Source organism: Danio rerio, chromosome 1 (assembly GCF_052040795.2).
Source record: "Danio rerio strain M-AB ecotype USA chromosome 1, GRCz13ab, whole genome shotgun sequence".
NCBI classification, from domain to species: Eukaryota; Metazoa; Chordata; class Actinopteri; order Cypriniformes; family Danionidae; genus Danio; species Danio rerio.
In genome coordinates, this window is record NC_141021.1 from 26912576 (window position 1) to 26938230 (window position 25655).

At 34.5% G+C, this 25655-nt stretch overlaps 3 protein-coding genes across 3 annotated transcripts; all 3 read right to left on the reverse strand.

Moving 5' to 3' along the window:
• Positions 1 to 215: 215 nt before the first annotated feature.
• LOC147846842 (uncharacterized) lies at positions 216 to 3366 on the reverse strand. The gene is made up of 2 exons (XM_087236530.1): positions 728 to 3366; positions 216 to 624 (listed from the first exon to the last, which is right to left on the reverse strand). Exon 1 carries the CDS (start codon positions 1343 to 1345, stop codon positions 809 to 811), a length of 537 nt encoding a protein of 178 aa, XP_087092656.1. The 5' UTR covers positions 1346 to 3366; the 3' UTR covers positions 216 to 624; positions 728 to 808.
• Positions 3367 to 15338: 11972 nt separating this feature from the next.
• On the reverse strand, positions 15339 to 17766 carry LOC147837384 (uncharacterized). The gene is made up of 2 exons (XM_087237249.1): positions 15851 to 17766; positions 15339 to 15747 (listed from the first exon to the last, which is right to left on the reverse strand). The coding sequence occupies exon 1, from the start codon at positions 16466 to 16468 to the stop codon at positions 15932 to 15934; it is 537 nt and encodes a 178-aa protein (XP_087093375.1). The 5' UTR covers positions 16469 to 17766; the 3' UTR covers positions 15339 to 15747; positions 15851 to 15931.
• A 6293-nt stretch (positions 17767 to 24059) lies between these two features.
• On the reverse strand, positions 24060 to 25289 carry LOC147846843 (uncharacterized). Its single transcript, XM_087236531.1, has 2 exons — positions 24572 to 25289; positions 24060 to 24468 (listed from the first exon to the last, which is right to left on the reverse strand). The coding sequence occupies exon 1, from the start codon at positions 25187 to 25189 to the stop codon at positions 24653 to 24655; it is 537 nt and encodes a 178-aa protein (XP_087092657.1). The 5' UTR covers positions 25190 to 25289; the 3' UTR covers positions 24060 to 24468; positions 24572 to 24652.
• Positions 25290 to 25655: the final 366 nt, after the last annotated feature.

Genomic DNA, 25655 nt, shown 5'->3' on the forward strand with positions numbered 1-25655 from the left:
AATAATACAATATAATATAATATAATATAAAATAATATAATATAATATAATTTAATATAATATAATATAATATAATATAATATAAAATAATATAATATAATATAATATAATATAATATAATATAATATAATATAATATAATATAATATAATATACTAAAACCCTCGACTTTGTATAGAAATGTATAGAAGAGTGCTGAAAAAAAATACAACACTGTTGTTCACCTTAACTTTTTTATTTATTAAATTTATTTCTACCTATTTATTTTATTTTGTCTTGTACAGTCGATTGTTCCACTTCCACCTGTGTCTTCTTAATTCTGATGTTGTTGGCATTGTCTTCAGTGTATGATATTCTGCGGTCCAGAATCTGCCGGTTTGTCTTAGTCGGGCATCTCAGCTGAGACCTGTCCACTATGGGTGACCCTGCCGGTATCTGTGAAGTACCAGTGGTGAAGCTCTCAGCATCACTGATGCACACAAGCCCTCACAGCACGTCAAGCTGCAAACCGTGTGAGGGACCCTAACCTAACCTACCAGACGCCGCGAATCACTAAACGCATCGAAACACCCAGAGGAGTCCAGCGACCGACCAGCGACATGAGAACAACCGCTCAGAAAACCACCTGATGACCACACCGCAAAGCATTAAAAACCATGAGCAAACCAACTGACAATCACCAAACACATCCTATTGATGAAACAAGAGTGTGTGAAAAGGAAACTTACTTGTAAACTTGCTCTAGAACTATATACAGTATTTACAGTATATACAAATGCAGCATGTGGTGTGATTCTGCATGTGAGGACTCAGTGTCTGGGCCTCTTTCTTCTGGGCTCCACAGGCAGCGGCTCTTCACTGATGTCTACCTGGATTCGAGGAGCGATGCTGGAACCAGACCTGCTCTCAGTGATGATTACTCGTCCATCGGCCTGCACTGTCTCCTCCACTACAGGACACCCGAGTGTTTCCCACAGCCGCTGCTTGATATCCAGGCCCAGCTGCAGGCTGTATGGACGGCGGTGACCACAGCGGTTCTTGGTCATGGGCTCCACCACAGAGCGGTAGATGTCCTGATAGACTTCAACGCTGCAGCCATGGATGGAGAGAGGCTCTGCCTGCTGACCTGCATCCACTGAAGACACTGTGACTGCTGGACGGAGGTCAGGAAGGACAGCCGTGTTCTTCAGGTGTCGCTCCTCCAAACCTGAAACAGAGACACAGCTGTAAGTGTGGTCTAACCTGACCACAGCTGCAGGATCCAGAACAGAAGAGACGCCCTCCACCCAGAAGTCTTTCAGGCGTGCAGGAAGAGCTCTGGTTCTTCTGAGGCGACGCTGCTCCATGAAGATCAACTTAAATCAGACAAACTGATGAAACTTGTCAACTTGGAGAGTTAAAAGAGCTTCAAGCAGAGGATTCAAGACTTTCAGACAGTTGTGTGGATTTAAAGTGTAAACTCAGGTTGCCGTGGTGACAGAATATTGAACTGGTTTAAATGTAAACAGCTCTTGATCAGCAGTAAGTCAATCAGAGCAGGAGAAGAGTTCTTCTCCATTACTTCTCTAGTACCAGTGTTGTATTTTTTACAGCAAATATACATACATGTGGTGTAAGCTCAACAAAATTAGTGATACAGAAACATAAAGAAGCATTTTGATTTAAATATGACTCAAATTAATTAGGCTCAGTAGATATTTATTATGATTCATTATTTTAAATCCAATATCAACTAAAGATCTCTTGGAAAAGCTTTTTAAAATGTCCACATGCAATGAGATATATGCACACAAACCTTTAATTTCTCTTTCATTTAATTTTTTAATTAATTTGAAAATAACCCATAGAAAAAGTCAGTAAGAGCAAGCGGAATCCTCTGTCGGCTGTGGCTTCAGTGTGACTTCAGCTAATCAGTTTTGGCCAGTGCAAACAAGTTTTCATGAGTTTAACAACCAGCAAGAAAACACACAATCTGACGTAAGTGAAGTCATCTCTCACTACTGTATTGTTTTTAAATGGAGGAAAGATTTTACAAGTAACTTTTTATTCTAAATCTTGGACGTTATTCTTGAAACAAAAAATGAGCAATAATAAGGTGTAAAGCACCAAAAGCGGCTCATATTAAAATGAATTTGAATAGTAATTTGGCTATTATTGTTTATTCTAAATATTTAACTAATATCTTTTGGAACATTATAATGTGTGGTTTTGATGGCCATCCCACAAGCTAATCCAGCTAAAAATAGTGCTAAAAATTGCACTTAAATGCAATATTTAAATTTCACCATTAAATAGAAAATGATGCGAATAACTGCAAATAAGTCAATTTTTGAGAAAAAGAATCACCCCTTTCACCAGGCTGGCTTCAGGCCTGGATCATCACTACCTGGCTGAGATACAATATTAAGTAGGTATCAGACCAAACAAGAAGCACTGCATTTAATTCCATTTTTCTGCACCGTCTTTAAAATATGGAAATTAATTTGACACCAGTATTTTCAATGAAACTTTTGCGCTAGCCTGCTGCTAATGACGCTGCTTGCGTCTTTTTTCACACTTTAACAACCAATTGCATGCTTAAACCTTTTTAACTGATTATATTTGAATTACATCACAACATCCATGCTGTAAAAGGAACCATATCAGATTGAAAATAGTCACATTAAGGCAAGCTTTTACCGAGAGTTCATCATTGGCTGAAAAACATTATCTGTCCATATACTGTATAGCTCATTGAAGTCAAAATGATCAGCCCTCCTAGGTTTTTTTTTTTTCTCCAATATTTTGCAGGTCAGAGGTTGCCAAACTAGAACTTTACAACGCAGCAACATGCAAAACTTGTCGCACAAGCCTGCTTTTCCTGTCTTCTGCTTTCGCATGCGTATGCATGGAAATCTATGGGGCTAAAAGTGCAGTGTGACCATGACTTTAGGCCCACAGCTATTTTTAGTTTATATGCTACGACACGTTATCATTATTAGAAAACATCAGGTTAATTATATTTGTCATACAGATGCTATTTATTACAGGGTGTCCGCGGGGTCTTGAAAAGTATTAAAAGTTGATAAATCAGTTATGAGAAAATTAAGGCCCTTAAAAGGTATTAAAAAAATAATTGAGTTTTTACAAAGTCTTAAATTTTGTTCAAGCGATGTCCAAAGCGTTCGACTCCAAAAAAGCATACATACGTTTATGTTTCTCCTAATATTAACAATGGCATGCTCAATTCATGCGTTTGGTTTGGGCTGGGGTGCATCTGGCCAAGCTCCTCCTCTGCAGCAGGACATATTGTATATAAAGAGTTTATTTGCAAAAACAGAGAACACCTTTTTTTTTTTTTTTTTAAGAGAAGTGCATTAAAGAGAACACTTGCAAAAACTAGCATGATGTATGGAAATGACAAAAACTGTGGATTTTAGTAGTTTTCAGAAATTATGTTTTTATATTAAGTATTAAAGATTTGTTTAAAGATAATTATGTGAACAAAAAAAAATAACCTCTTCGTTAAAATATAAGACGTTAAGAGATGGTGTCCATTTCACTGGCCACACAATGGATGAAAACAATGAAGAGATATAGTAGTATGTTCCAACTCATTATCTGCATTAGATGGTTTTTACAGTGATTAAAGAGATCATCTTTAAGACAGGACTTTCTATATGAAATTTGCACAAAATTTATACTGAATTGAAAGAGAAACAATGTTTATGAATGCCTACTCATGTACAGGAGTAGAGGTGAATGAGTTGGCAGAGAAGCTGACTTAAAACTTGCTCAGAGAAAGGCTGTTGTTATTTCACAAATCAGTTTAATGGTGAAGGGATTGATCGAACAGGTCTATTGATCGAAGGTTTGTGAAGAAATGTCACACTTCCTTGTAAAAGTATTTTGTATAATTTTCTAAATACACAGCAAATTCGTTGGTGTTAAATTTCAAGTGTTGTGGTAATTCAGAGTAAAGTGTTAAAATTCTAGAGTTAGATAAAGGTAAACTAACCCTCTCTGCGTTAGAAGCTGATTTGCCTCCTTGTCATACAGAGTAACATGTATCTACCTATGTCGAAAACCCTTATATTTGAGAAACTAATTAGAGTGTCTGATCTCGCCCTACACCCTCATTCACCTGGCCCTTAAATTGGTCAATTAGTTTAGTCCAGACAGAGCGCATGAGCACAAATAAGTGAATTCAGACACCTGCTGTTGAACACCTGCTGTTAACAAGCACAATCACTGAAGGAATAAGAAATTGAAGGAAGAAATAAAACTACAGACACAGCCTCACACCAAACCAACTGAATTAAAACAGAGGATTAAACAACTCCATTAAATAATAGTATAAGCAGCTTCACGGATTAGTTTGACTTCATTTCTGTAAGAATGTTTGACAATGAACAGAGGTTTATATTTTTTTATTAAAAATATTTCATTTGACCTCACCATCATGGAGATCAGAGGCTGCTTATTTGAGCTCTTGAAGCTTTTCGCTTATATCCTAATGTTTCTTAAACTCATCATCAGTTATAGCAAGAAAGGTCAAGAGAAACTAAACTGTTTATGCTTAATAGTTCTAGATATAATTTCAGGTGTTTAATAAGTTGATTGATAAAAATATGCGAATATAGTTGCATTATACTGCATGGGAGAGTACTACTGGCAGTCTGCTACTCTTAATAGAAGATACATCAAACAATTAGGATGCAATTAATAATTAGAGTGTCATGCACTAAACATTCAAGCTCCAGCTTGTGCATCATGACACACAGACATCAAGAATCAGGATATGAACCTCAATGGTGGTTGCTAAAAAGAAAAGCTGTATAGTTCATGCCGCAATGCATGCTGGGTACCAGCATAGAATAAAGCTCCCAGCATGGATTGCAGCATGAATAAATTATGCAGCTTTATGTTCTTACAATTTCTTTTCCTGTATTTTGTGTTGTTTTTGGGAGGTGATATTTCAGTAGGTTTTTTTTTTTACTTGATTTTTATTTTTTTGTTTGTCACCATCATTGAGATTCAAAGACTAATTGTTGATGTCTGGGTGTTTTTGAGTTTTGCCATAGATCAAACGTTCTCATACATGGTGTTTTTAAACCTGTTATAAGGTCATTAATTGTTGGAGCTTCAGTGGTTTCATTTATGTATATTATTTATTTCTCAAACATAACTTATATGATACTGAATTAAAAAAATCAGCAGGAAAGGATGGCTATGATATCATAAATAATCTCTTCAGACTGACACTTTTATTTTCTTTTGGCTTTCCATGCTTTATGTTTAAATAGAGTGATTAATACTAACTATAGCAGCCAAAATAAAAGACAGTTATAGTAAGAAGTTGAAAAACCTGACTAAAGCAGACTCTGTCCTCCATCATGGTGACTTCAAATGAACAACAGAAATTTCATTAAGAGCTTTTGTTCACATGACAGAAATCAAGTCAAAGGTCAGTAATAGGTAAAGCTCCATGATAAGTTGTTTAATGTGATGAGTTTTTTTTTAAAGATGTTAAAAAATAAAATTTTTATTGATTATTATTTTATTTAGAGTTTTTTTTCCCCAGTTGATTTCATCTTTGGTTTTGGCTTGTTTTTCTTTCATTCTGCTAGTTAACTGTTGTTCATCAATAATTCTCAATCATCCTTTAATTAGACACTTAATTGTCTCATTAACTTCATCACTGTCTGAGTGTTTAGCCCTCTGTAGTGAGGACACTAGTTAGGATTTTGCTCTGGAATTTAAGGCTTAAGTGTGTTTGAATGAAAAATACAGACTATGGGATGTATTTTTAACAGAAATATTCTGGAAACGAATGTATTTACTGTACAAATGTAAAATGTTGAAAACGGCAGATTACTGGCAACCACTGCTGCCAGTATTTTGACATACATTTAATAGATATTTTACACAATAAGAGTTTGCTAATTAACACTCTCTGAGTGTTCAACATTTTAACACTTTCAAAAGTGTTATTTTAACACTTATAGTGGTTCCCATATAAACACTGAGGAACTGTTAATTTTAACTCTAAGGTTGTTAAATCTACCAAATCTAAAATGTGCAGTGTGAGATGGATAAAAAAATACAGACTGTTAAATGTGTTTTTAACAGAAATATTCTGTAAACTGAATTTATGAATGTTAAAAACAGCAGATTACTGGCAACCACAGCTGCCGGTATTTTTCCGTAAAATCTAAAAATGGAAAAAAAAAAAGAAAAACAGCAAAACGGTTTTTGTGTCACCATTGTGGAGGATAATAGCGTCTCTGTTCAAGTCCAAGATGAACTGAGAATATTTGATGTTATGCTGCAGCTTCTTTTGTTTAAGGGTAACTGTGTAGTTTCTAATGAAGTCAAAATCTGTTTGCTAATTGCAATCACACATGAAAACATTATTGTATCTAAAGACTTTACATTTTTGTGCACAAAGCAATGATTTTGTAAAATGAACAATGTATTAGTGTATTAGTATATTTAGTTCATGAAAAATCCATGTTTTTCACAGAAAGATTCTGGCAACCACAGCTGCTGGTATTTTTTCGGAAATTTAACAGATATTTTACACAGTAAGAGTTTGCTAATTAACACTCTCCTGGTGTTGACAATGTTAACACTTTCAAAAGTGTTATTTTTAACACTTATAGTGGTTCCCATATAAACTCTGAGGGAGTGTTAATTTTAACTCCAAGGTAGTTAAATCTACTATCTAAAATTTGCAGTGTTTATTTTAATACATTTGTGGCTGCTGTTTTCTTTAGTTTATTTTACATACATGTAAAATTGAGGTATTTGGTATTTTATTTTAAAATACATTTCAGTGCACAGTATTATTGCCCATCCCTGGCGATTCTTCATCATGAGCTCAGCTGCAGAGTGACAGATGTCCAGATAGACCTCAACACTGCATTTCACGAAATATCAACTAAACAGCTCTCGTGAAAAGACATTTTAACATGTTCATATATATAAAGCATTATGACGTATATGTCTATTTTGGTTGTTTAAATTTACCTACAGTGTGATCAAGTTGTTATACACTGTAATAGTGGCTGTTTTAGCATATGAGCAATTCCATAAATGTGAACCTCATTCATTCATTCATCCATTCATTCATTTTCTTTTCAGCTTAGTCCCTTTATTGATCTGGGGTCGCCACAGCAGAATGAACCGCCAACTTATACACCATATTTTTTTTATGCAGCGAATGCCCTTCTAGCTGAAACCCATCACTGGTAAAACATTCGTACACACGCTCACACACACACACACCTACATTATGGTCAATTTTGGCATAATCAATTCACCTATATCACATGTCTTTGGACTGTGGGGGACACCAGAGCACCTGGAGGAAACCCACGCAAAAACGGGGAGAACATGCAAACTCCACACAGAAATGCCAACTGACCCAGCCGAGGCTCAACCCAGCGACTTTCTTGTTGTGAGGCAAAAGTGCTACCCACTTCGCCAAATGTGAACCTCGCCATGAAAAAAGGTTTTCACCAAAAACCCTTTCTAAGTTTGTTTGAGCAGGCTTGTATTTTACAGTACAGAAATACTCAAAAATGTATCTGTCAAGGTTTTTTTCAAAAATTATATTTGTTTTACAAAAGTCACACAAATGGAAATTTCACATCTGTCACATCCATAACAGAGCGTTTTCCTCATAAATGCAAAAAATGTCAAATAAAATATATTAAAATCAATCATTTTAGTTCTATAGTGAATCTGGTAATTCACAGAATCTCTAGAAGCTATGTTGAATACTGTAAACTTGCAAACCTTTTTGGGTTTTGATTTGAAATATGAAAAATTGTGATTGATTTTTTGAATTGTAATTGTGATTAATTGATTGTTTTTTTCTGATCTCATAACTCTGTGGTTAGCAATTTAATAAAAAATAAAAAGATGTTTCAATATAATGTTAACATATACTTTGTGAATTTATGTTTTGAGATTTTACTGCAAATGTCACATCCATTATGCTGGAATTGCTCATATTTCTGTGCAAAGCAGATTTCGCCATCCATGTCGTGACTTCAGGTCAAATGCTCTGTTTTAGTTCACTCCACATAATTTCATTAAGGTCAAAGTTAGATTAAGATTTGTAAAACACAAGTTATTAATTAATTAATTTATTTATTTTGCTCTGGTGTGTTAGATTTCCAATCATAAATTCTTATGATTTTACTTTACATAATGTAACTATCTATAGTTATCTTCTTATTAGCTTCCCTGTTATTTTTCCCCAATTTCTATTTAACAGAGAGATTTTTTAACACATTTCTAAACATAATAGTTTTAATAACTCATTTCTAATAACTTATTTATTTTATCTTTGCCATGATGACAGTAAATAATATTTGACTAGACATATTTCAATATACTTCTCTACAGCTTAAAGTGACATTTAAAGACTTAACTAGGCTTATTAAGTTAACTAGGCAGGTTAGGGTAATAAGACAAGTGATTGTATATTGATGGTTTGTTCTGTCGACTATCGAAAAAATATAGCTTAAAGGGGCTAATAAATTTGACCTTAAAATGTTTTTTGTTTTTTATTAAAAACTGCTTTTATTCTAGTCGAATTAAAACAAATAAGACTTTCTCCAGAAGAAAAAATATAAAATATCAGACTTATTGTGAAAAAATTACTTGCTCTGTTAAACATAATTTGGGAAATATTTTTCTAAATAAATTATACTTTTTGCTCAAAGAAAAAACAAAAACATGCAGAAGAAAGCTGGCAGCCAAATCTGCAAGGTCTGTAAAACTGAATTATGAATTTTGATTTTAGTGAACTAAATGAACATTTATAATCAACTGACAACCCTAAATAATATAATATAATATAATATAATATAATATAATATAATATAATATAATATAATATAATATAATATAATATAATTTAATATAATATAATATAATAAATATAATAAATATAATATAATATAATATAATATAATATAATATAATATAATATAAAATAATACAATATAATATAATATAATATAAAATAATATAATATAATATAATTTAATATAATATAATATAATATAATATAAAATAATATAATATAATATAATATAATATAATATAATATAATATAATATAATATAATATACTAAAACCCTCGACTTTGTATAGAAATGTATAGAAGAGTGCTGAAAAAAAATACAACACTGTTGTTCACCTTAACTTTTTTATTTATTGAATTTATTTCTACCTATTTATTTTATTTTGTCTTGTACAGTCGATTGTTCCACTTCCACCTGTGTCTTCTTAATTCTGATGTTGTTGGCATTGTCTTCAGTGTATGATATTCTGCGGTCCAGAATCTGCCGGTTTGTCTTAGTCGGGCATCTCAGCTGAGACCTGTCCACTATGGGTGACCCTGCCGGTATCTGTGAAGTACCAGTGGTGAAGCTCTCAGCATCACTGATGCACACAAGCCCTCACAGCACGTCAAGCTGCAAACCGTGTGAGGGACCCTAACCTAACCTACCAGACGCCGCGAATCACTAAACGCATCGAAACACCCAGAGGAGTCCAGCGACCGACCAGCGACATGAGAACAACCGCTCAGAAAACCACCTGATGACCACACCGCAAAGCATTAAAAACCATGAGCAAACCAACTGACAATCACCAAACACATCCTATTGATGAAACAAGAGTGTGTGAAAAGGAAACTTACTTGTAAACTTGCTCTAGAACTATATACAGTATTTACAGTATATACAAATGCAGCATGTGGTGTGATTCTGCATGTGAGGACTCAGTGTCTGGGCCTCTTTCTTCTGGGCTCCACAGGCAGCGGCTCTTCACTGATGTCTACCTGGATTCGAGGAGCGATGCTGGAACCAGACCTGCTCTCAGTGATGATTACTCGTCCATCGGCCAGCACTGTCTCCTCCACTACAGGACACCCGAGTGTTTCCCACAGCCGCTGCTTGATATCCAGGCCCAGCTGCAGGCTGTATGGACGGCGGTGACCACAGCGGTTCTTGGTCATGGGCTCCACCACAGAGCGGTAGATGTCCTGATAGACTTCAACGCTGCAGCCATGGATGGAGAGAGGCTCTGCCTGCTGACCTGCATCCACTGAAGACACTGTGACTGCTGGACGGAGGTCAGGAAGGACAGCCGTGTTCTTCAGGTGTCGCTCCTCCAAACCTGAAACAGAGACACAGCTGTAAGTGTGGTCTAACCTGACCACAGCTGCAGGATCCAGAACAGAAGAGACGCCCTCCACCCAGAAGTCTTTCAGGCGTGCAGGAAGAGCTCTGGTTCTTCTGAGGCGACGCTGCTCCATGAAGATCAACTTAAATCAGACAAACTGATGAAACTTGTCAACTTGGAGAGTTAAAAGAGCTTCAAGCAGAGGATTCAAGACTTTCAGACAGTTGTGTGGATTTAAAGTGTAAACTCAGGTTGCCGTGGTGACAGAATATTGAACTGGTTTAAATGTAAACAGCTCTTGATCAGCAGTAAGTCAATCAGAGCAGGAGAAGAGTTCTTCTCCATTACTTCTCTAGTACCAGTGTTGTATTTTTTACAGCAAATATACATACATGTGGTGTAAGCTCAACAAAATTAGTGATACAGAAACATAAAGAAACATTTTGATTTAAATATGACTCAAATTAATTAGGCTCAGTAGATATTTATTATGATTCATTATTTTAAATCCAATATCAACTAAAGATCTCTTGGAAAAGCTTTTTAAAATGTCCACATGCAATGAGATATATGCACACAAACCTTTAATTTCTGTTTCATTTAATTTTTTAATTAATTTAAAAATAACCCATAGAAAAAGTCAGTAAGAGCAAGCGGAATCCTCTGTCGGCTGTGGCTTCAGTGTGACTTCAGCTAATCAGTTTTGGCCAGTGCAAACAAGTTTTCATGAGTTTAACAACCAGCAAGAAAACACACAATCTGACGTAAGTGAAGTCATCTCTCACTACTGTATTGTTTTTAAATGGAGGAAAGATTTTACAAGTAACTTTTTATTCTAAATCTTGGACGTTATTCTTGAAACAAAAAATGAGCAATAATAAGGTGTAAAGCACCAAAAGCGGCTCATATTAAAATGAATTTGAATAGTAATTTGGCTATTATTGTTTATTCTAAATATTTAACTAATATCTTTTGGAACATTATAATGTGTGGTTTTGATGGCCATCCCACAAGCTAATCCAGCTAAAAATAGTGCTAAAAATTGCACTTAAATGCAATATTTAAATTTCACCATTAAATAGAAAATGATGCGAATAACTGCAAATAAGTCAATTTTTGAGAAAAAGAATCACCCCTTTCACCAGGCTGGCTTCAGGCCTGGATCATCACTACCTGGCTGAGATACAATATTAAGTAGGTATCAGACCAAACAAGAAGCACTGCATTTAATTCCATTTTTCTGCACCGTCTTTAAAATATGGAAATTAATTTGACACCAGTATTTTCAATGAAACTTTTGCGCTAGCCTGCTGCTAATGACGCTGCTTGCGTCTTTTTTCACACTTTAACAACCAATTGCATGCTTAAACCTTTTCAACTGATTATATTTGAATTACATCACAACATCCATGCTGTAAAAGGAACCATATCAGATTGAAAATAGTCACATTAAGGCAAGCTTTTACCGAGAGTTCATCATTGGCTGAAAAACACTATCTGTCCATATACTGTATAGCTCATTGAAGTCAAAATGATCAGCCCTCCTAGGTTTTTTTTTTTCTCCAATATTTTGCAGGTCGGAGTTTGCCAAACTAGAACTTTACAACGCAGCAACATGCAAAACTTGTCGCACAAGCCTGCGTTTCCTGTCTTCTGCTTTCGCATGCGTATGCATGGAAATCTATGGGGCTAAAAGTGCAGTGTGACCATGACTTTAGGCCCACAGCTATTTTTAGTTTATATGCTACGACACGTTATCATTATTAGAAAACATCAGGTTAATTATATTTGTCATACAGATGCTATTTATTACAGGGTGTCCGCGGGGTCTTGAAAAGTATTAAAAGTTGATAAATCAGTTATGAGAAAATTAAGGCCCTTAAAAGGTATTAAAAAAATAATTGAGTTTTTACAAAGTCTTAAATTTTGTTCAAGCGATGTCCAAAGCGTTCGACTCCAAAAAAGCATACATACGTTTATGTTTCTCCTAATATTAACAATGGCATGCTCAATTCATGTGTTTGGTTTGGGCTGGGGTGCATCTGGCCAAGCTCCTCCTCTGCAGCAGGACATATTGTATATAAAGAGTTTATTTGCAAAAACAGAGAACACCTTTTTTTTTTTTTTTTTTTTTTAAGAGAAGTGCATTAAAGAGAACACTTGCAAAAACTAGCATGATGTATGGAAATGACAAAAACTGTGGATTTTAGTAGTTTTCAGAAATTATGTTTTTATATTAAGTATTAAAGATTTTTTTAAAGATAATTATGTGAACAAAAAAAAAAAAACCTCTTCGTTAAAATATAAGACGTTAAGAGATGGTGTCCATTTCACTGGCCACACAATGGATGAAAACAATGAAGAGATATAGTAGTATGTTCCAACTCATTATCTGCATTAGATGGTTTTTACAGTGATTAAAGAGATCATCTTTAAGACAGGACTTTCTATATGAAATTTGTACAAAATTTATACTGAATTGAAAGAGAAACAATGTTTATGAATGCCTACTCATGTACAGGAGTAGAGGTGAATGAGTTGGCAGAGAAGCTGACTTAAAACTTGCTCAGAGAAAGGCTGTTGTTATTTCACAAATCAGTTTAATGGTGAAGGGATTGATCGAACAGGTCTATTGATCGAAGGTTTGTGAAGAAATGTCACACTTCCTTGTAAAAGTATTTTGTATAATTTTCTAAATGTAGTTTATTTTAATACATTTGTGGCTCCTGTTTTCTTTAGTTTATTTTACATACATGTAAAAGTGAGGTATTTGGTATTTTATTTTAAAATACATTTCAGTGCACAGTATTATTGCCCATCCCTGGCGATTCTTCATCATGAGCTCAGCTGCAGAGTGACAGATGTCCAGATAGACCTCAACACTGCATTTCATGAAATATCAACTAAACAGCTCTCGTGAAAAGACATTTTAACATGTTCATATATATAAAGCATTATGACGTATATGTCTATTTTGGTTGTTTAAATTTACCTACAGTGTGATCAAGTTGTTATACACTGTAATAGTGGCTGTTTTAGCATATGAGCAATTCCATAAATAAATTCCATTCATTTATTCATCCATTCATTCATTTTCTTTTCAGCTTAGTCCCTTTATTGATCTGGGGTCGCCACAGCAGAATGAACCGCCAGCTTATACAGCATATTTTTTTATGCAGCGAATGCCCTTCCAGCTGAAACCCATCACTGGTAAAACATTCGTACACACGCTCACACACACACACACCTACATTATGGTCAATTTTAGCATACTCAATTCACCTATATCACATGTCTTTGGACTGTGGGGGACACCAGAGCACCTGGAGGAAACCCACGCAAAAACGGGGAGAACATGCACACTCCACACAGAAATGCCAACTGACCCAGCCGAGGCTCAACCCAGCGACTTTCTTGCTGTGAGACAAAAGTGCTATCCACTTCGCCAAATGTGAACCTCGCCATGAAAAAAGGTTTTCACCAAAAACCCTTTCTAAGTTTGTTTGAGCAGGCTTGTATTTTACAGTACAGAAATACTCAAAAATGTATCTGTCAAGGTTTTTTCAAAAATTATATTTGTTTTACAAAAGTCACACAAATGGAAATTTCACATCTGTCACATCCATAACAGAGCGTTTTCCTCATAAATGCAAAAAATGTCAAATAAAATATATTAAAATCAATCATTTTAGTTCTATAGTGAATCTGGTAATTCACAGAATCTCTAGAAGCTATGTTGAATACTGTAAACTTGCAAACCTTTTTGGGTTTTGATTTGAAATATGAAAAATTGTGATTGATTTTTTGAATTGTAATTGTGATTAATTGATTGTTTTTTTCTGATCTCATAACTCTGTGGTTAGTAATTTAATAAAAATAAAAAAGATGTTTCAATATAATGTTAACATATACTTTCTCTGTGAATTTATCTTTTGAGATTTTACTGCAAATGTCACATCCATTATGCTGGAATTGCTCATATTTCTGTGCAAAGCAGATTTCGCCGTCTATTTCGTGACTTCAGGTCAAATGCTCTGTTTTAGTTCACTCCACATCATTTCAATAAGGTTAAAGTTAGATTAAGATTTGTAAAACACAAGTTATTTATTTATTTATTTATTTATTTTGCTCCGGTGTGTTAGATTTCCAATCATAAATTCTTATGATTTTACTTTACATAATGTTCAATTGTTGAAACATTACTCACAGAATAATTCTGAGTGTCTGGAATTTTAAAGCCATTGTTTTTTAATATGCTACCTAACTACCTACCTACCAACCTATATAACTATCTATAGTCATCTTCTTATTAGCTTCCCTGATATTTTTCCCCAATTTCTATTTAACAGAGAGATTTTTTAACACATTTCTAAACATAATAGTTTTAATAACTCATTTCTAATAACTTATTTATTTTATCTTTGCCATGATGACAGTAAATAATATTTGACTAGACATATTTCAATATACTTCTCTACAGCTTAAAGTGACATTTAAAGACTTAACTAGGCTTATTAAGTTAACTAGGCAGGTTAGGGTAATAAGACAAGTGATTGTATATTGATGGTTTGTTCTGTCGACTATCGAAAAAATATAGCTTAAAGGGGCTAATAAACTTGACCTTAAAATGTTTTTTGTTTTTTATTAAAAACTGCTTTTATTCTAGTCGAAATAAAACAAATAAGACTTTCTTCAGAAGAAAAAATATATAATATCAGACTTATTGTGAAAAAATTACTTGCTCTGTTAAACATAATTTGGGAAATATTTTTTAAAATAAATTCTACTTTTTGCTCAAAGAAAAACAAAAACATGCAGAAGAAAGCTGGAAGCCAAATCTGCAAGGTCTGTAAAACTGAATTATGAATTTTGATTTTAGTGAACTAAATGAACATTTATAATCAACTGACAACCCTAAATAATATAATATAATATAATATAATATAATATAATATAATATAATATAATATAATATAATATAATATAAAATAATATAATATAATATAATATAATATAATATAAAATAATATAATATAATATAATATAATATAATATAATATAATATAATATAATATAATATAATATAATATACTAAAACCCTCGACTTTCATTGTGAAAATGTATAGAAGAGTGCTGAAAAAAAATACAACACTGTTGTTCACCTTAACTTTTTTATTTATTAAATTTATTTCTACCTATTTATTTTATTTTGTCTTGTACAGTCGATTGTTCCACTTCCACCTGTGTCTTCTTAATTCTGATGTTGTTGGCATTGTCTTCAGTGTATGATCTTCTGCGGTCCAGAATCTGCCGGTTTGTCTTAGTCGGGCATCTCAGCTGAGACCTGTCCACTATGGGTGACCCTGCCGGTATCTGTGAAGTACCAGTGGTGAAGCTCTCAGCATCACTGATGCACACAAGCCCTCACAGCACGTCAAGCTGCAAACCGTGTGAGGGACCCTAACCTAACCTACCAGACGCCGCGAATCACTAAACGCATCGAAACACCCAGAGGAGTCCAGCGACCGACCAGCGACATGAGAACAACCGCTCAGAAAACCACCTGATGACCACACCGCAAAGCATTAAAAACCATGAGCAAACCAACTGACAATCACCAAACACATCCTATTGATGAAACAAGAGTGTGTGAAAAGGAAACTTACTTGTAAACTTGCTCTAGAACTATATACAGTATTTACAGTATATACAAATGCAGCATGTGGTGTGATTCTGCATGTGAGGACTCAGTGTCTGGGCCTCTTTCTTCTGGGCTCCACAGGCAGCGGCTCTTCACTGATGTCTACCTGGATTCGAGGAGCGATGCTGGAACCAGACCTGCTCTCAGTGATGATTACTCGTCCATCGGCCTGCACTGTCTCCTCCACTACAGGACACCCGAGTGTTTCCCACAGCCGCTGCTTGATATCCAGGCCCAGCTGCAGGCTGTATGGACGGCGGTGACCACAGCGGTTCTTGGTCATGGGCTCCACCACAGAGCGGTAGATGTCCTGATAGACTTCAACGCTGCAGCCATGGATGGAGAGAGGCTCTGCCTGCTGACCTGCATCCACTGAAGACACTGTGACTGCTGGACGGAGGTCAGGAAGGACAGCCGTGTTCTTCAGGTGTCGCTCCTCCAAACCTGAAACAGAGACACAGCTGTAAGTGTGGTCTAACCTGACCACAGCTGCAGGATCCAGAACAGAAGAGACGCCCTCCACCCAGAAGTCTTTCAGGCGTGCAGGAAGAGCTCTGGTTCTTCTGAGGCGACGCTGCTCCATGAAGATCAACTTAAATCAGACAAACTGATGAAACTTGTCAACTTGGAGAGTTAAAAGAGCTTCAAGCAGAGGATTCAAGACTTTCAGACAGTTGTGTGGATTTAAAGTGTAAACTCAGGTTGCCGTGGTGACAGAATATTGAACTGGTTTAAATGTAAACAGCTCTTGATCAGCAGTAAGTCAATCAGAGCAGGAGAAGAGTTCTTCTCCATTACTTCTCTAGTACCAGTGTTGTATTTTTTACAGCAAATATACATACATGTGGTGTAAGCTCAACAAAATTAGTGATACAGAAACATAAAGAAGCATTTTGATTTAAATATGACTCAAATTAATTAGGCTCAGTAGATATTTATTATGATTCATTATTTTAAATCCAATATCAACTAAAGATCTCTTGGAAAAGCTTTTTAAAATGTCCACATGCAATGAGATATATGCACACAAACCTTTAATTTCTCTTTCATTTAATTTTTTAATTAATTTGAAAATAACCCATAGAAAAAGTCAGTAAGAGCAAGCGGAATCCTCTGTCGGCTGTGGCTTCAGTGTGACTTCAGCTAATCAGTTTTGGCCAGTGCAAACAAGTTTTCATGAGTTTAACAACCAGCAAGAAAACACACAATCTGACGTAAGTGAAGTCATCTCTCACTACTGTATTGTTTTTAAATGGAGGAAAGATTTTACAAGTAACTTTTTATTCTAAATCTTGGACGTTATTCTTGAAACAAAAAATGAGCAATAATAAGGTGTAAAGCACCAAAAGCGGCTCATATTAAAATGAATTTGAATAGTAATTTGGCTATTATTGTTTATTCTAAATATTTAACTAATATCTTTTGGAACATTATAATGTGTGGTTTTGATGGCCATCCCACAAGCTAATCCAGCTAAAAATAGTGCTAAAAATTGCACTTAAATGCAATATTTAAATTTCACCATTAAATAGAAAATGATGCGAATAACTGCAAATAAGTCAATTTTTGAGAAAAAGAATCACCCCTTTCACCAGGCTGGCTTCAGGCCTGGATCATCACTACCTGGCTGAGATACAATATTAAGTAGGTATCAGACCAAACAAGAAGCACTGCATTAAATTCCATTTTTCTGCACCGTCTTTAAAATATGGAAATTAATTTGACACCAGTATTTTCAATGAAACTTTTGCGCTAGCCTGCTGCTAATGACGCTGCTTGCGTCTTTTTTCACACTTTAACAACCAATTGCATGCTTAAACCTTTTCAACTGATTATATTTGAATTACATCACAACATCCATGCTGTAAAAGGAACCATATCAGATTGAAAATAGTCACATTAAGGCAAGCTTTTACCGAGAGTTCATCATTGGCTGAAAAACATTATCTGTCCATATACTGTATAGCTCATTGAAGTCAAAATGATCAGCCCTCCTAGGTTTTTTTTTTTCTCCAATATTTTGCAGGTCAGAGGTTGCCAAACTAGAACTTTACAACGCAGCAACATGCAAAACTTGTCGCACAAGCCTGCTTTTCCTGTCTTCTGCTTTCGCATGCGTATGCATGGAAATCTATGGGGCTAAAAGTGCAGTGTGACCATGACTTTAGGCCCACAGCTATTTTTAGTTTATATGCTACGACACGTTATCATTATTAGAAAACATCAGGTTAATTATATTTGTCATACAGATGCTATTTATTACAGGGTGTCCGCGGGGTCTTGAAAAGTATTAAAAGTTGATAAATCAGTTATGAGAAAATTAAGGCCCTTAAAAGGTATTAAAAAAATAATTGAGTTTTTACAAAGTCTTAAATTTTGTTCAAGCGATGTCCAAAGCGTTCGACTCCAAAAAAGCATACATACGTTTATGTTTCTCCTAATATTAACAATGGCATGCTCAATTCATGTGTTTGGTTTGGGCTGGGGTGCATCTGGCCAAGCTCCTCCTCTGCAGCAGGACATATTGTATATAAAGAGTTTATTTGCAAAAACAGAGAACACCTTTTTTTTTTTTTTTTTTAAGAGAAGTGCATTAAAGAGAACACTTGCAAAAACTAGCATGATGTATGGAAATGACAAAAACTGTGGATTTTAGTAGTTTTCAGAAATTATGTTTTTATATTAAGTATTAAAGATTTGTTTAAAGATAATTATGTGAACAAAAAAAAATAACCTCTTCGTTAAAATATAAGACGTTAAGAGATGGTGTCCATTTCACTGGCCACACAATGGATGAAAACAATGAAGAGATATAGTAGTATGTTCCAACTCATTATCTGCATTAGATGGTTTTTACAGTGATTAAAGAGATCATCTTTAAGACAGGACTTTCTATATGAAATTTGCACAAAATTTATACTGAATTGAAAGAGAAACAATGTTTATGAATGCCTACTCATGTACAGGAGTAGAGGTGAATGAGTTGGCAGAGAAGCTGACTTAAAACTTGCTCAGAGAAAGGCTGTTGTTATTTCACAAATCAGTAACATGTATCTACCTATGTCGAAAACCCTTATATTTGAGAAACTAATTAGAGTGTCTGATCTCGCCCTACACCCTCATTCACCTGGCCCTTAAATTGGTCAATTAGTTTAGTCCAGACAGAGCGCATGAGCACTAATAAGTGAATTCAGACACCTGCTGTTGAACACCTGCTGTTAACAAGCACAATCACTGAAGGAATAAGAAATTGAAGGAAGAAATAAAACTACAGACACAGCCTCACACCAAACCAACTGAATTAAAACAGAGGATTAAACAACTCCATTAAATAATAGTATAAGCAGCTTCACGGATTAGTTTGACTTCATTTCTGTAAGAATGTTTGACAATGAACAGAGGTTTATATTTTTTTATTAAAAATATTTCATTTGACCTCACCATCATGGAGATCAGAGGCTGCTTATTTGAGCTCTTGAAGCTTTTCGCTTATATCCTAATGTTTCTTAAACTCATCATCAGTTATAGCAAGAAAGGTCAAGAGAAACTAAACTGTTTATGCTTAATAGTTCTAGATATAATTTCAGGTGTTTAATAAGTTGATTGATAAAAATATGCGAATATAGTTGCATTATACTGCATGGGAGAGTACTACTGGCAGTCTGCTACTCTTAATAGAAGATACATCAAACAATTAGGATGCAATTAATAATTAGAGTGTCATGCACTAAACATTCAAGCTCCAGCTTGTGCATCATGACACACAGACATCAAGAATCAGGATATGAACCTCAATGGTGGTTGCTAAAAAGAAAAGCTGTATAGTTCATGCCGCAATGCATGCTGGGTACCAGCATAGAATAAAGCTCCCAGCATGGATTGCAGCATGAATAAATTATGCAGCTTTATGTTCTTACAATTTCTTTTCCTGTATTTTGTGTTGTTTTTGGGAGGTGATATTTCAGTAGGTTTTTTTTTTTACTTGATTTTTATTTTTTTGTTTGTCACCATCATTGAGATTCAAAGACTAATTGTTGATGTCTGGGTGTTTTTGAGTTTTGCCATAGATCAAACGTTCTCATACATGGTGTTTTTAAACCTGTTATAAGGTCATTAATTGTTGGAGCTTCAGTGGTTTCATTTATGTATATTATTTATTTCTCAAACATAACTTATATGATACTGAATTAAAAAATCAGCAGGAAAGGATGGCTATGATATCATAAATAATCTCTTCAGACTGACACTTTTATTTTCTTTTGGCTTTCCATGCTTTATGTTTAAATAGAGTGATTAATACTAACTATAGCAGCCAAAATAAAAGACAGTTATAATAAGAAGTTGAAAAACCTGACTAAAGCAGACTCTGTCCTCCATCATGGTGACTTCAAATGAACAACAGAAATTTCATTAAGAGCTTTTGTTCACATGACAGAAATCAAGTCAAAGGTCAGTAATAGGTAAAGCTCCATGATAAGTTGTTTAATGTGATGAGTTTTTTTTTAAAGATGTTAAAAAATAAAATTTTTATTGATTATTATTTTATTTAGAGTTTTTTTTTCCCCAGTTGATTTCATCTTTGGTTTTGGCTTGTTTTTCTTTCATTCTGCTAGTTAACTGTTGTTCATCAATAATTCTCAATCATCCTTTAATTAGACACTTAATTGTCTCATTAACTTCATCACTGTCTGAGTGTTTAGCCCTCTGTAGTGAGGACACTAGTTAGGATTTTGCTCTGGAATTTAAGGCTTAAGTGTGTTTGAATGAAAAATACAGACTATGGGATGTATTTTTAACAGAAATATTCTGGAAACGAATGTATTTACTGTACAAATGTAAAATGTTGAAAACGGCAGATTACTGGCAACCACTGCTGCCAGTATTTTGACATACATTTAATAGATATTTTACACAATAAGAGTTTGCTAATTAACACTCTCTGAGTGTTCAACATTTTAACACTTTCAAAAGTGTTATTTTAACACTTATAGTGGTTCCCATATAAACACTGAGGGACTGTTAATTTTAACTCTAAGGTTGTTAAATCTACCAAATCTAAAATGTGCAGTGTGAGATGGATAAAAAAATACAGACTGTTAAATGTGTTTTTAACAGAAATATTCTGTAAACTGAATTTATGAATGTTAAAAACAGCAGATTACTGGCAACCACAGCTGCCGGTATTTTTCCGTAAAATCTAAAAATGGAAAAAAAAAAAAGAAAAACAGCAAAACGGTTTTTGTGTCACCATTGTGGAGGATAATAGCGTCTCTGTTCAAGTCCAAGATGAACTGAGAATATTTGATGTTATGCTGCAGCTTCTTTTGTTTAAGGGTAACTGTGTAGTTTCTAATGAAGTCAAAATCTGTTTGCTAATTGCAATCACACATGAAAACATTATTGTATCTAAAGACTTTACATTTTTGTGCACAAAGCAATGATTTTGTAAAATGAACAATGTATTAGTGTATTAGTATATTTAGTTCATGAAAAATCCATGTTTTTCACAGAAAGATTCTGGCAACCACAGCTGCTGGTATTTTTTCGGAAATTTAACAGATATTTTACACAGTAAGAGTTTGCTAATTAACACTCTCCTGGTGTTGACAATGTTAACACTTTCAAAAGTGTTATTTTTAACACTTATAGTGGTTCCCATATAAACTCTGAGGGAGTGTTAATTTTAACTCCAAGGTAGTTAAATCTACTATCTAAAATTTGCAGTGTTTATTTTAATACATTTGTGGCTGCTGTTTTCTTTAGTTTATTTTACATACATGTAAAATTGAGGTATTTGGTATTTTATTTTAAAATACATTTCAGTGCACAGTATTATTGCCCATCCCTGGCGATTCTTCATCATGAGCTCAGCTGCAGAGTGACAGATGTCCAGATAGACCTCAACACTGCATTTCACGAAATATCAACTAAACAGCTCTCGTGAAAAGACATTTTAACATGTTCATATATATAAAGCATTATGACGTATATGTCTATTTTGGTTGTTTAAATTTACCTACAGTGTGATCAAGTTGTTATACACTGTAATAGTGGCTGTTTTAGCATATGAGCAATTCCATAAATGTGAACCTCATTCATTCATTCATCCATTCATTCATTTTCTTTTCAGCTTAGTCCCTTTATTGATCTGGGGTCGCCACAGCAGAATGAACCGCCAACTTATACACCATATTTTTTTTATGCAGCGAATGCCCTTCTAGCTGAAACCCATCACTGGTAAAACATTCGTACACACGCTCACACACACACACACCTACATTATGGTCAATTTTGGCATAATCAATTCACCTATATCACATGTCTTTGGACTGTGGGGGACACCAGAGCACCTGGAGGAAACCCACGCAAAAACGGGGAGAACATGCAAACTCCACACAGAAATGCCAACTGACCCAGCCGAGGCTCAACCCAGCGACTTTCTTGTTGTGAGGCAAAAGTGCTATCCACTTCGCCAAATGTGAACCTCGCCATGAAAAAAGGTTTTCACCAAAAACCCTTTCTAAGTTTGTTTGAGCAGGCTTGTATTTTACAGTACAGAAATACTCAAAAATGTATCTGTCAAGGTTTTTTTCAAAAATTATATTTGTTTTACAAAAGTCACACAAATGGAAATTTCACATCTGTCACATCCATAACAGAGCGTTTTCCTCATAAATGCAAAAAATGTCAAATAAAATATATTAAAATCAATCATTTTAGTTCTGTAGTGAATCTGGTAATTCACAGAATTTCTAGAAGCTATGTTGAATACTGTAAACTTGCAAACCTTTTTGGGTTTTGATTTGAAATATGAAAAATTGTGATTGATTTTTTGAATTGTAATTGTGATTAATTGATTGTTTTTTTCTGATCTCATAACTCTGTGGTTAGCAATTTAATAAAAAATAAAAAGATGTTTCAATATAATGTTAACATATACTTTGTGAATTTATGTTTTGAGATTTTACTGCAAATGTCACATCCATTATGCTGGAATTGCTCATATTTCTGTGCAAAGCAGATTTCGCCATCCATGTCGTGACTTCAGGTCAAATGCTCTGTTTTAGTTCACTCCACATAATTTCATTAAGGTCAAAGTTAGATTAAGATTTGTAAAACACAAGTTATTAATTAATTAATTTATTTATTTTGCTCTGGTGTGTTAGATTTCCAATCATAAATTCTTATGATTTTACTTTACATAATGTAACTATCTATAGTTATCTTCTTATTAGCTTCCCTGTTATTTTTCCCCAATTTCTATTTAACAGAGAGATTTTTTAACACATTTCTAAACATAATAGTTTTAATAACTCATTTCTAATAACTGATTTATTTTATCTTTGCCATGATGACAGTAAATAATATTTGACTAGACATATTTCAATATACTTCTCTACAGCTTAAAGTGACATTTAAAGACTTAACTAGGCTTATTAAGTTAACTAGGCAGGTTAGGGTAATGATTGTATATTGATGGTTTGTTCTGTCGACTATCGAAAAAATATAGCTTAAAGGGGCTAATAAATTTGACCTTAAAATGTTTTTTGTTTTTTATTAAAAACTGCTTTTATTCTAGTCGAATTAAAACAAATAAGACTTTCTCCAGAAGAAAAAATATATAATATCAGACTTATTGTGAAAAAATTACTTGCTCTGTTAAACATAATTTGGGAAATATTTTTCTAAATAAATTATACTTTTTGCTCAAAGAAAAAACAAAAACATGCAGAAGAAAGCTGGCAGCCAAATCTGCAAGGTCTGTAAAACTGAATTATGAATTTTGATTTTAGTGAACTAAATGAACATTTATAATCAACTGACAACCCTAAATAATATAATATAATATAATATAATATAATATAATATAATATAATATAATTTAATATAATATAATATAATATAATAAATATAATAAATATAATATAATATAATATAATATAATATAATATAATATAATATAATATAATATAAAATAATACAATATAATATAATATAATATAAAATAATATAATATAATATAATTTAATATAATATAATATAATATAATATAAAATAATATAATATAATATAATATAATATAATATAATATAATATAATATAATATAATATACTAAAACCCTCGACTTTGTATAGAAATGTATAGAAGAGTGCTGAAAAAAAATACAACACTGTTGTTCACCTTAACTTTTTTATTTATTAAATTTATTTCTACCTATTTATTTTATTTTGTCTTGTACAGTCGATTGTTCCACTTCCACCTGTGTCTTCTTAATTCTGATGTTGTTGGCATTGTCTTCAGTGTATGATCTTCTGCGGTCCAGAATCTGCCGGTTTGTCTTAGTCGGGCATCTCAGCTGAGACCTGTCCACTATGGGTGACCCTGCCGGTATCTGTGAAGTACCAGTGGTGAAGCTCTCAGCATCACTGATGCACACAAGCCCTCACAGCACGTCAAGCTGCAAACCGTGTGAGGGACCCTAACCTAACCTACCAGACGCCGCGAATCACTAAACGCATCGAAACACCCAGAGGAGTCCAGCGACCGACCAGCGACATGAGAACAACCGCTCAGAAAACCACCTGATGACCACACCGCAAAGCATTAAAAACCATGAGCAAACCAACTGACAATCACCAAACACATCCTATTGATGAAACAAGAGTGTGTGAAAAGGAAACTTACTTGTAAACTTGCTCTAGAACTATATACAGTATTTACAGTATATACAAATGCAGCATGTGGTGTGATTCTGCATGTGAGGACTCAGTGTCTGGGCCTCTTTCTTCTGGGCTCCACAGGCAGCGGCTCTTCACTGATGTCTACCTGGATTCGAGGAGCGATGCTGGAACCAGACCTGCTCTCAGTGATGATTACTCGTCCATCGGCCTGCACTGTCTCCTCCACTACAGGACACCCGAGTGTTTCCCACAGCCGCTGCTTGATATCCAGGCCCAGCTGCAGGCTGTATGGACGGCGGTGACCACAGCGGTTCTTGGTCATGGGCTCCACCACAGAGCGGTAGATGTCCTGATAGACTTCAACGCTGCAGCCATGGATGGAGAGAGGCTCTGCCTGCTGACCTGCATCCACTGAAGACACTGTGACTGCTGGACGGAGGTCAGGAAGGACAGCCGTGTTCTTCAGGTGTCGCTCCTCCAAACCTGAAACAGAGACACAGCTGTAAGTGTGGTCTAACCTGACCACAGCTGCAGGATCCAGAACAGAAGAGACGCCCTCCACCCAGAAGTCTTTCAGGCGTGCAGGAAGAGCTCTGGTTCTTCTGAGGCGACGCTGCTCCATGAAGATCAACTTAAATCAGACAAACTGATGAAACTTGTCAACTTGGAGAGTTAAAAGAGCTTCAAGCAGAGGATTCAAGACTTTCAGACAGTTGTGTGGATTTAAAATGTAAACTCAGGTTGCCGTGGTGACAGAATATTGAACTGGTTTAAATGTAAACAGCTCTTGATCAGCAGTAAGTCAATCAGAGCAGGAGAAGAGTTCTTCTCCATTACTTCTCTAGTACCAGTGTTGTATTTTTTACAGCAAATATACATACATGTGGTGTAAGCTCAACAAAATTAGTGATACAGAAACATAAAGAAGCATATTGATTTAAATATGACTCAAATTAATTAGGCTCAGTAGATATTTATTATGATTCATTATTTTAAATCCAATATCAACTAAAGATCTCTTGGAAAAGCTTTTTAAAATGTCCACATGCAATGAGATATATGCACACAAACCTTTAATTTCTCTTTCA

Excerpts from the sequence above, each read along its gene's own strand:
- LOC147846843 (XM_087236531.1), bottom strand. The coding sequence starts at position 25,189 with ATGGAGCAGCGTCGCCTCAGAAGAACCAGAGCTCTTCCTGCACGCCTG.
- LOC147837384 (XM_087237249.1), bottom strand. The coding sequence starts at position 16,468 with ATGGAGCAGCGTCGCCTCAGAAGAACCAGAGCTCTTCCTGCACGCCTG.
- LOC147846842 (XM_087236530.1), bottom strand. The coding sequence starts at position 1,345 with ATGGAGCAGCGTCGCCTCAGAAGAACCAGAGCTCTTCCTGCACGCCTG.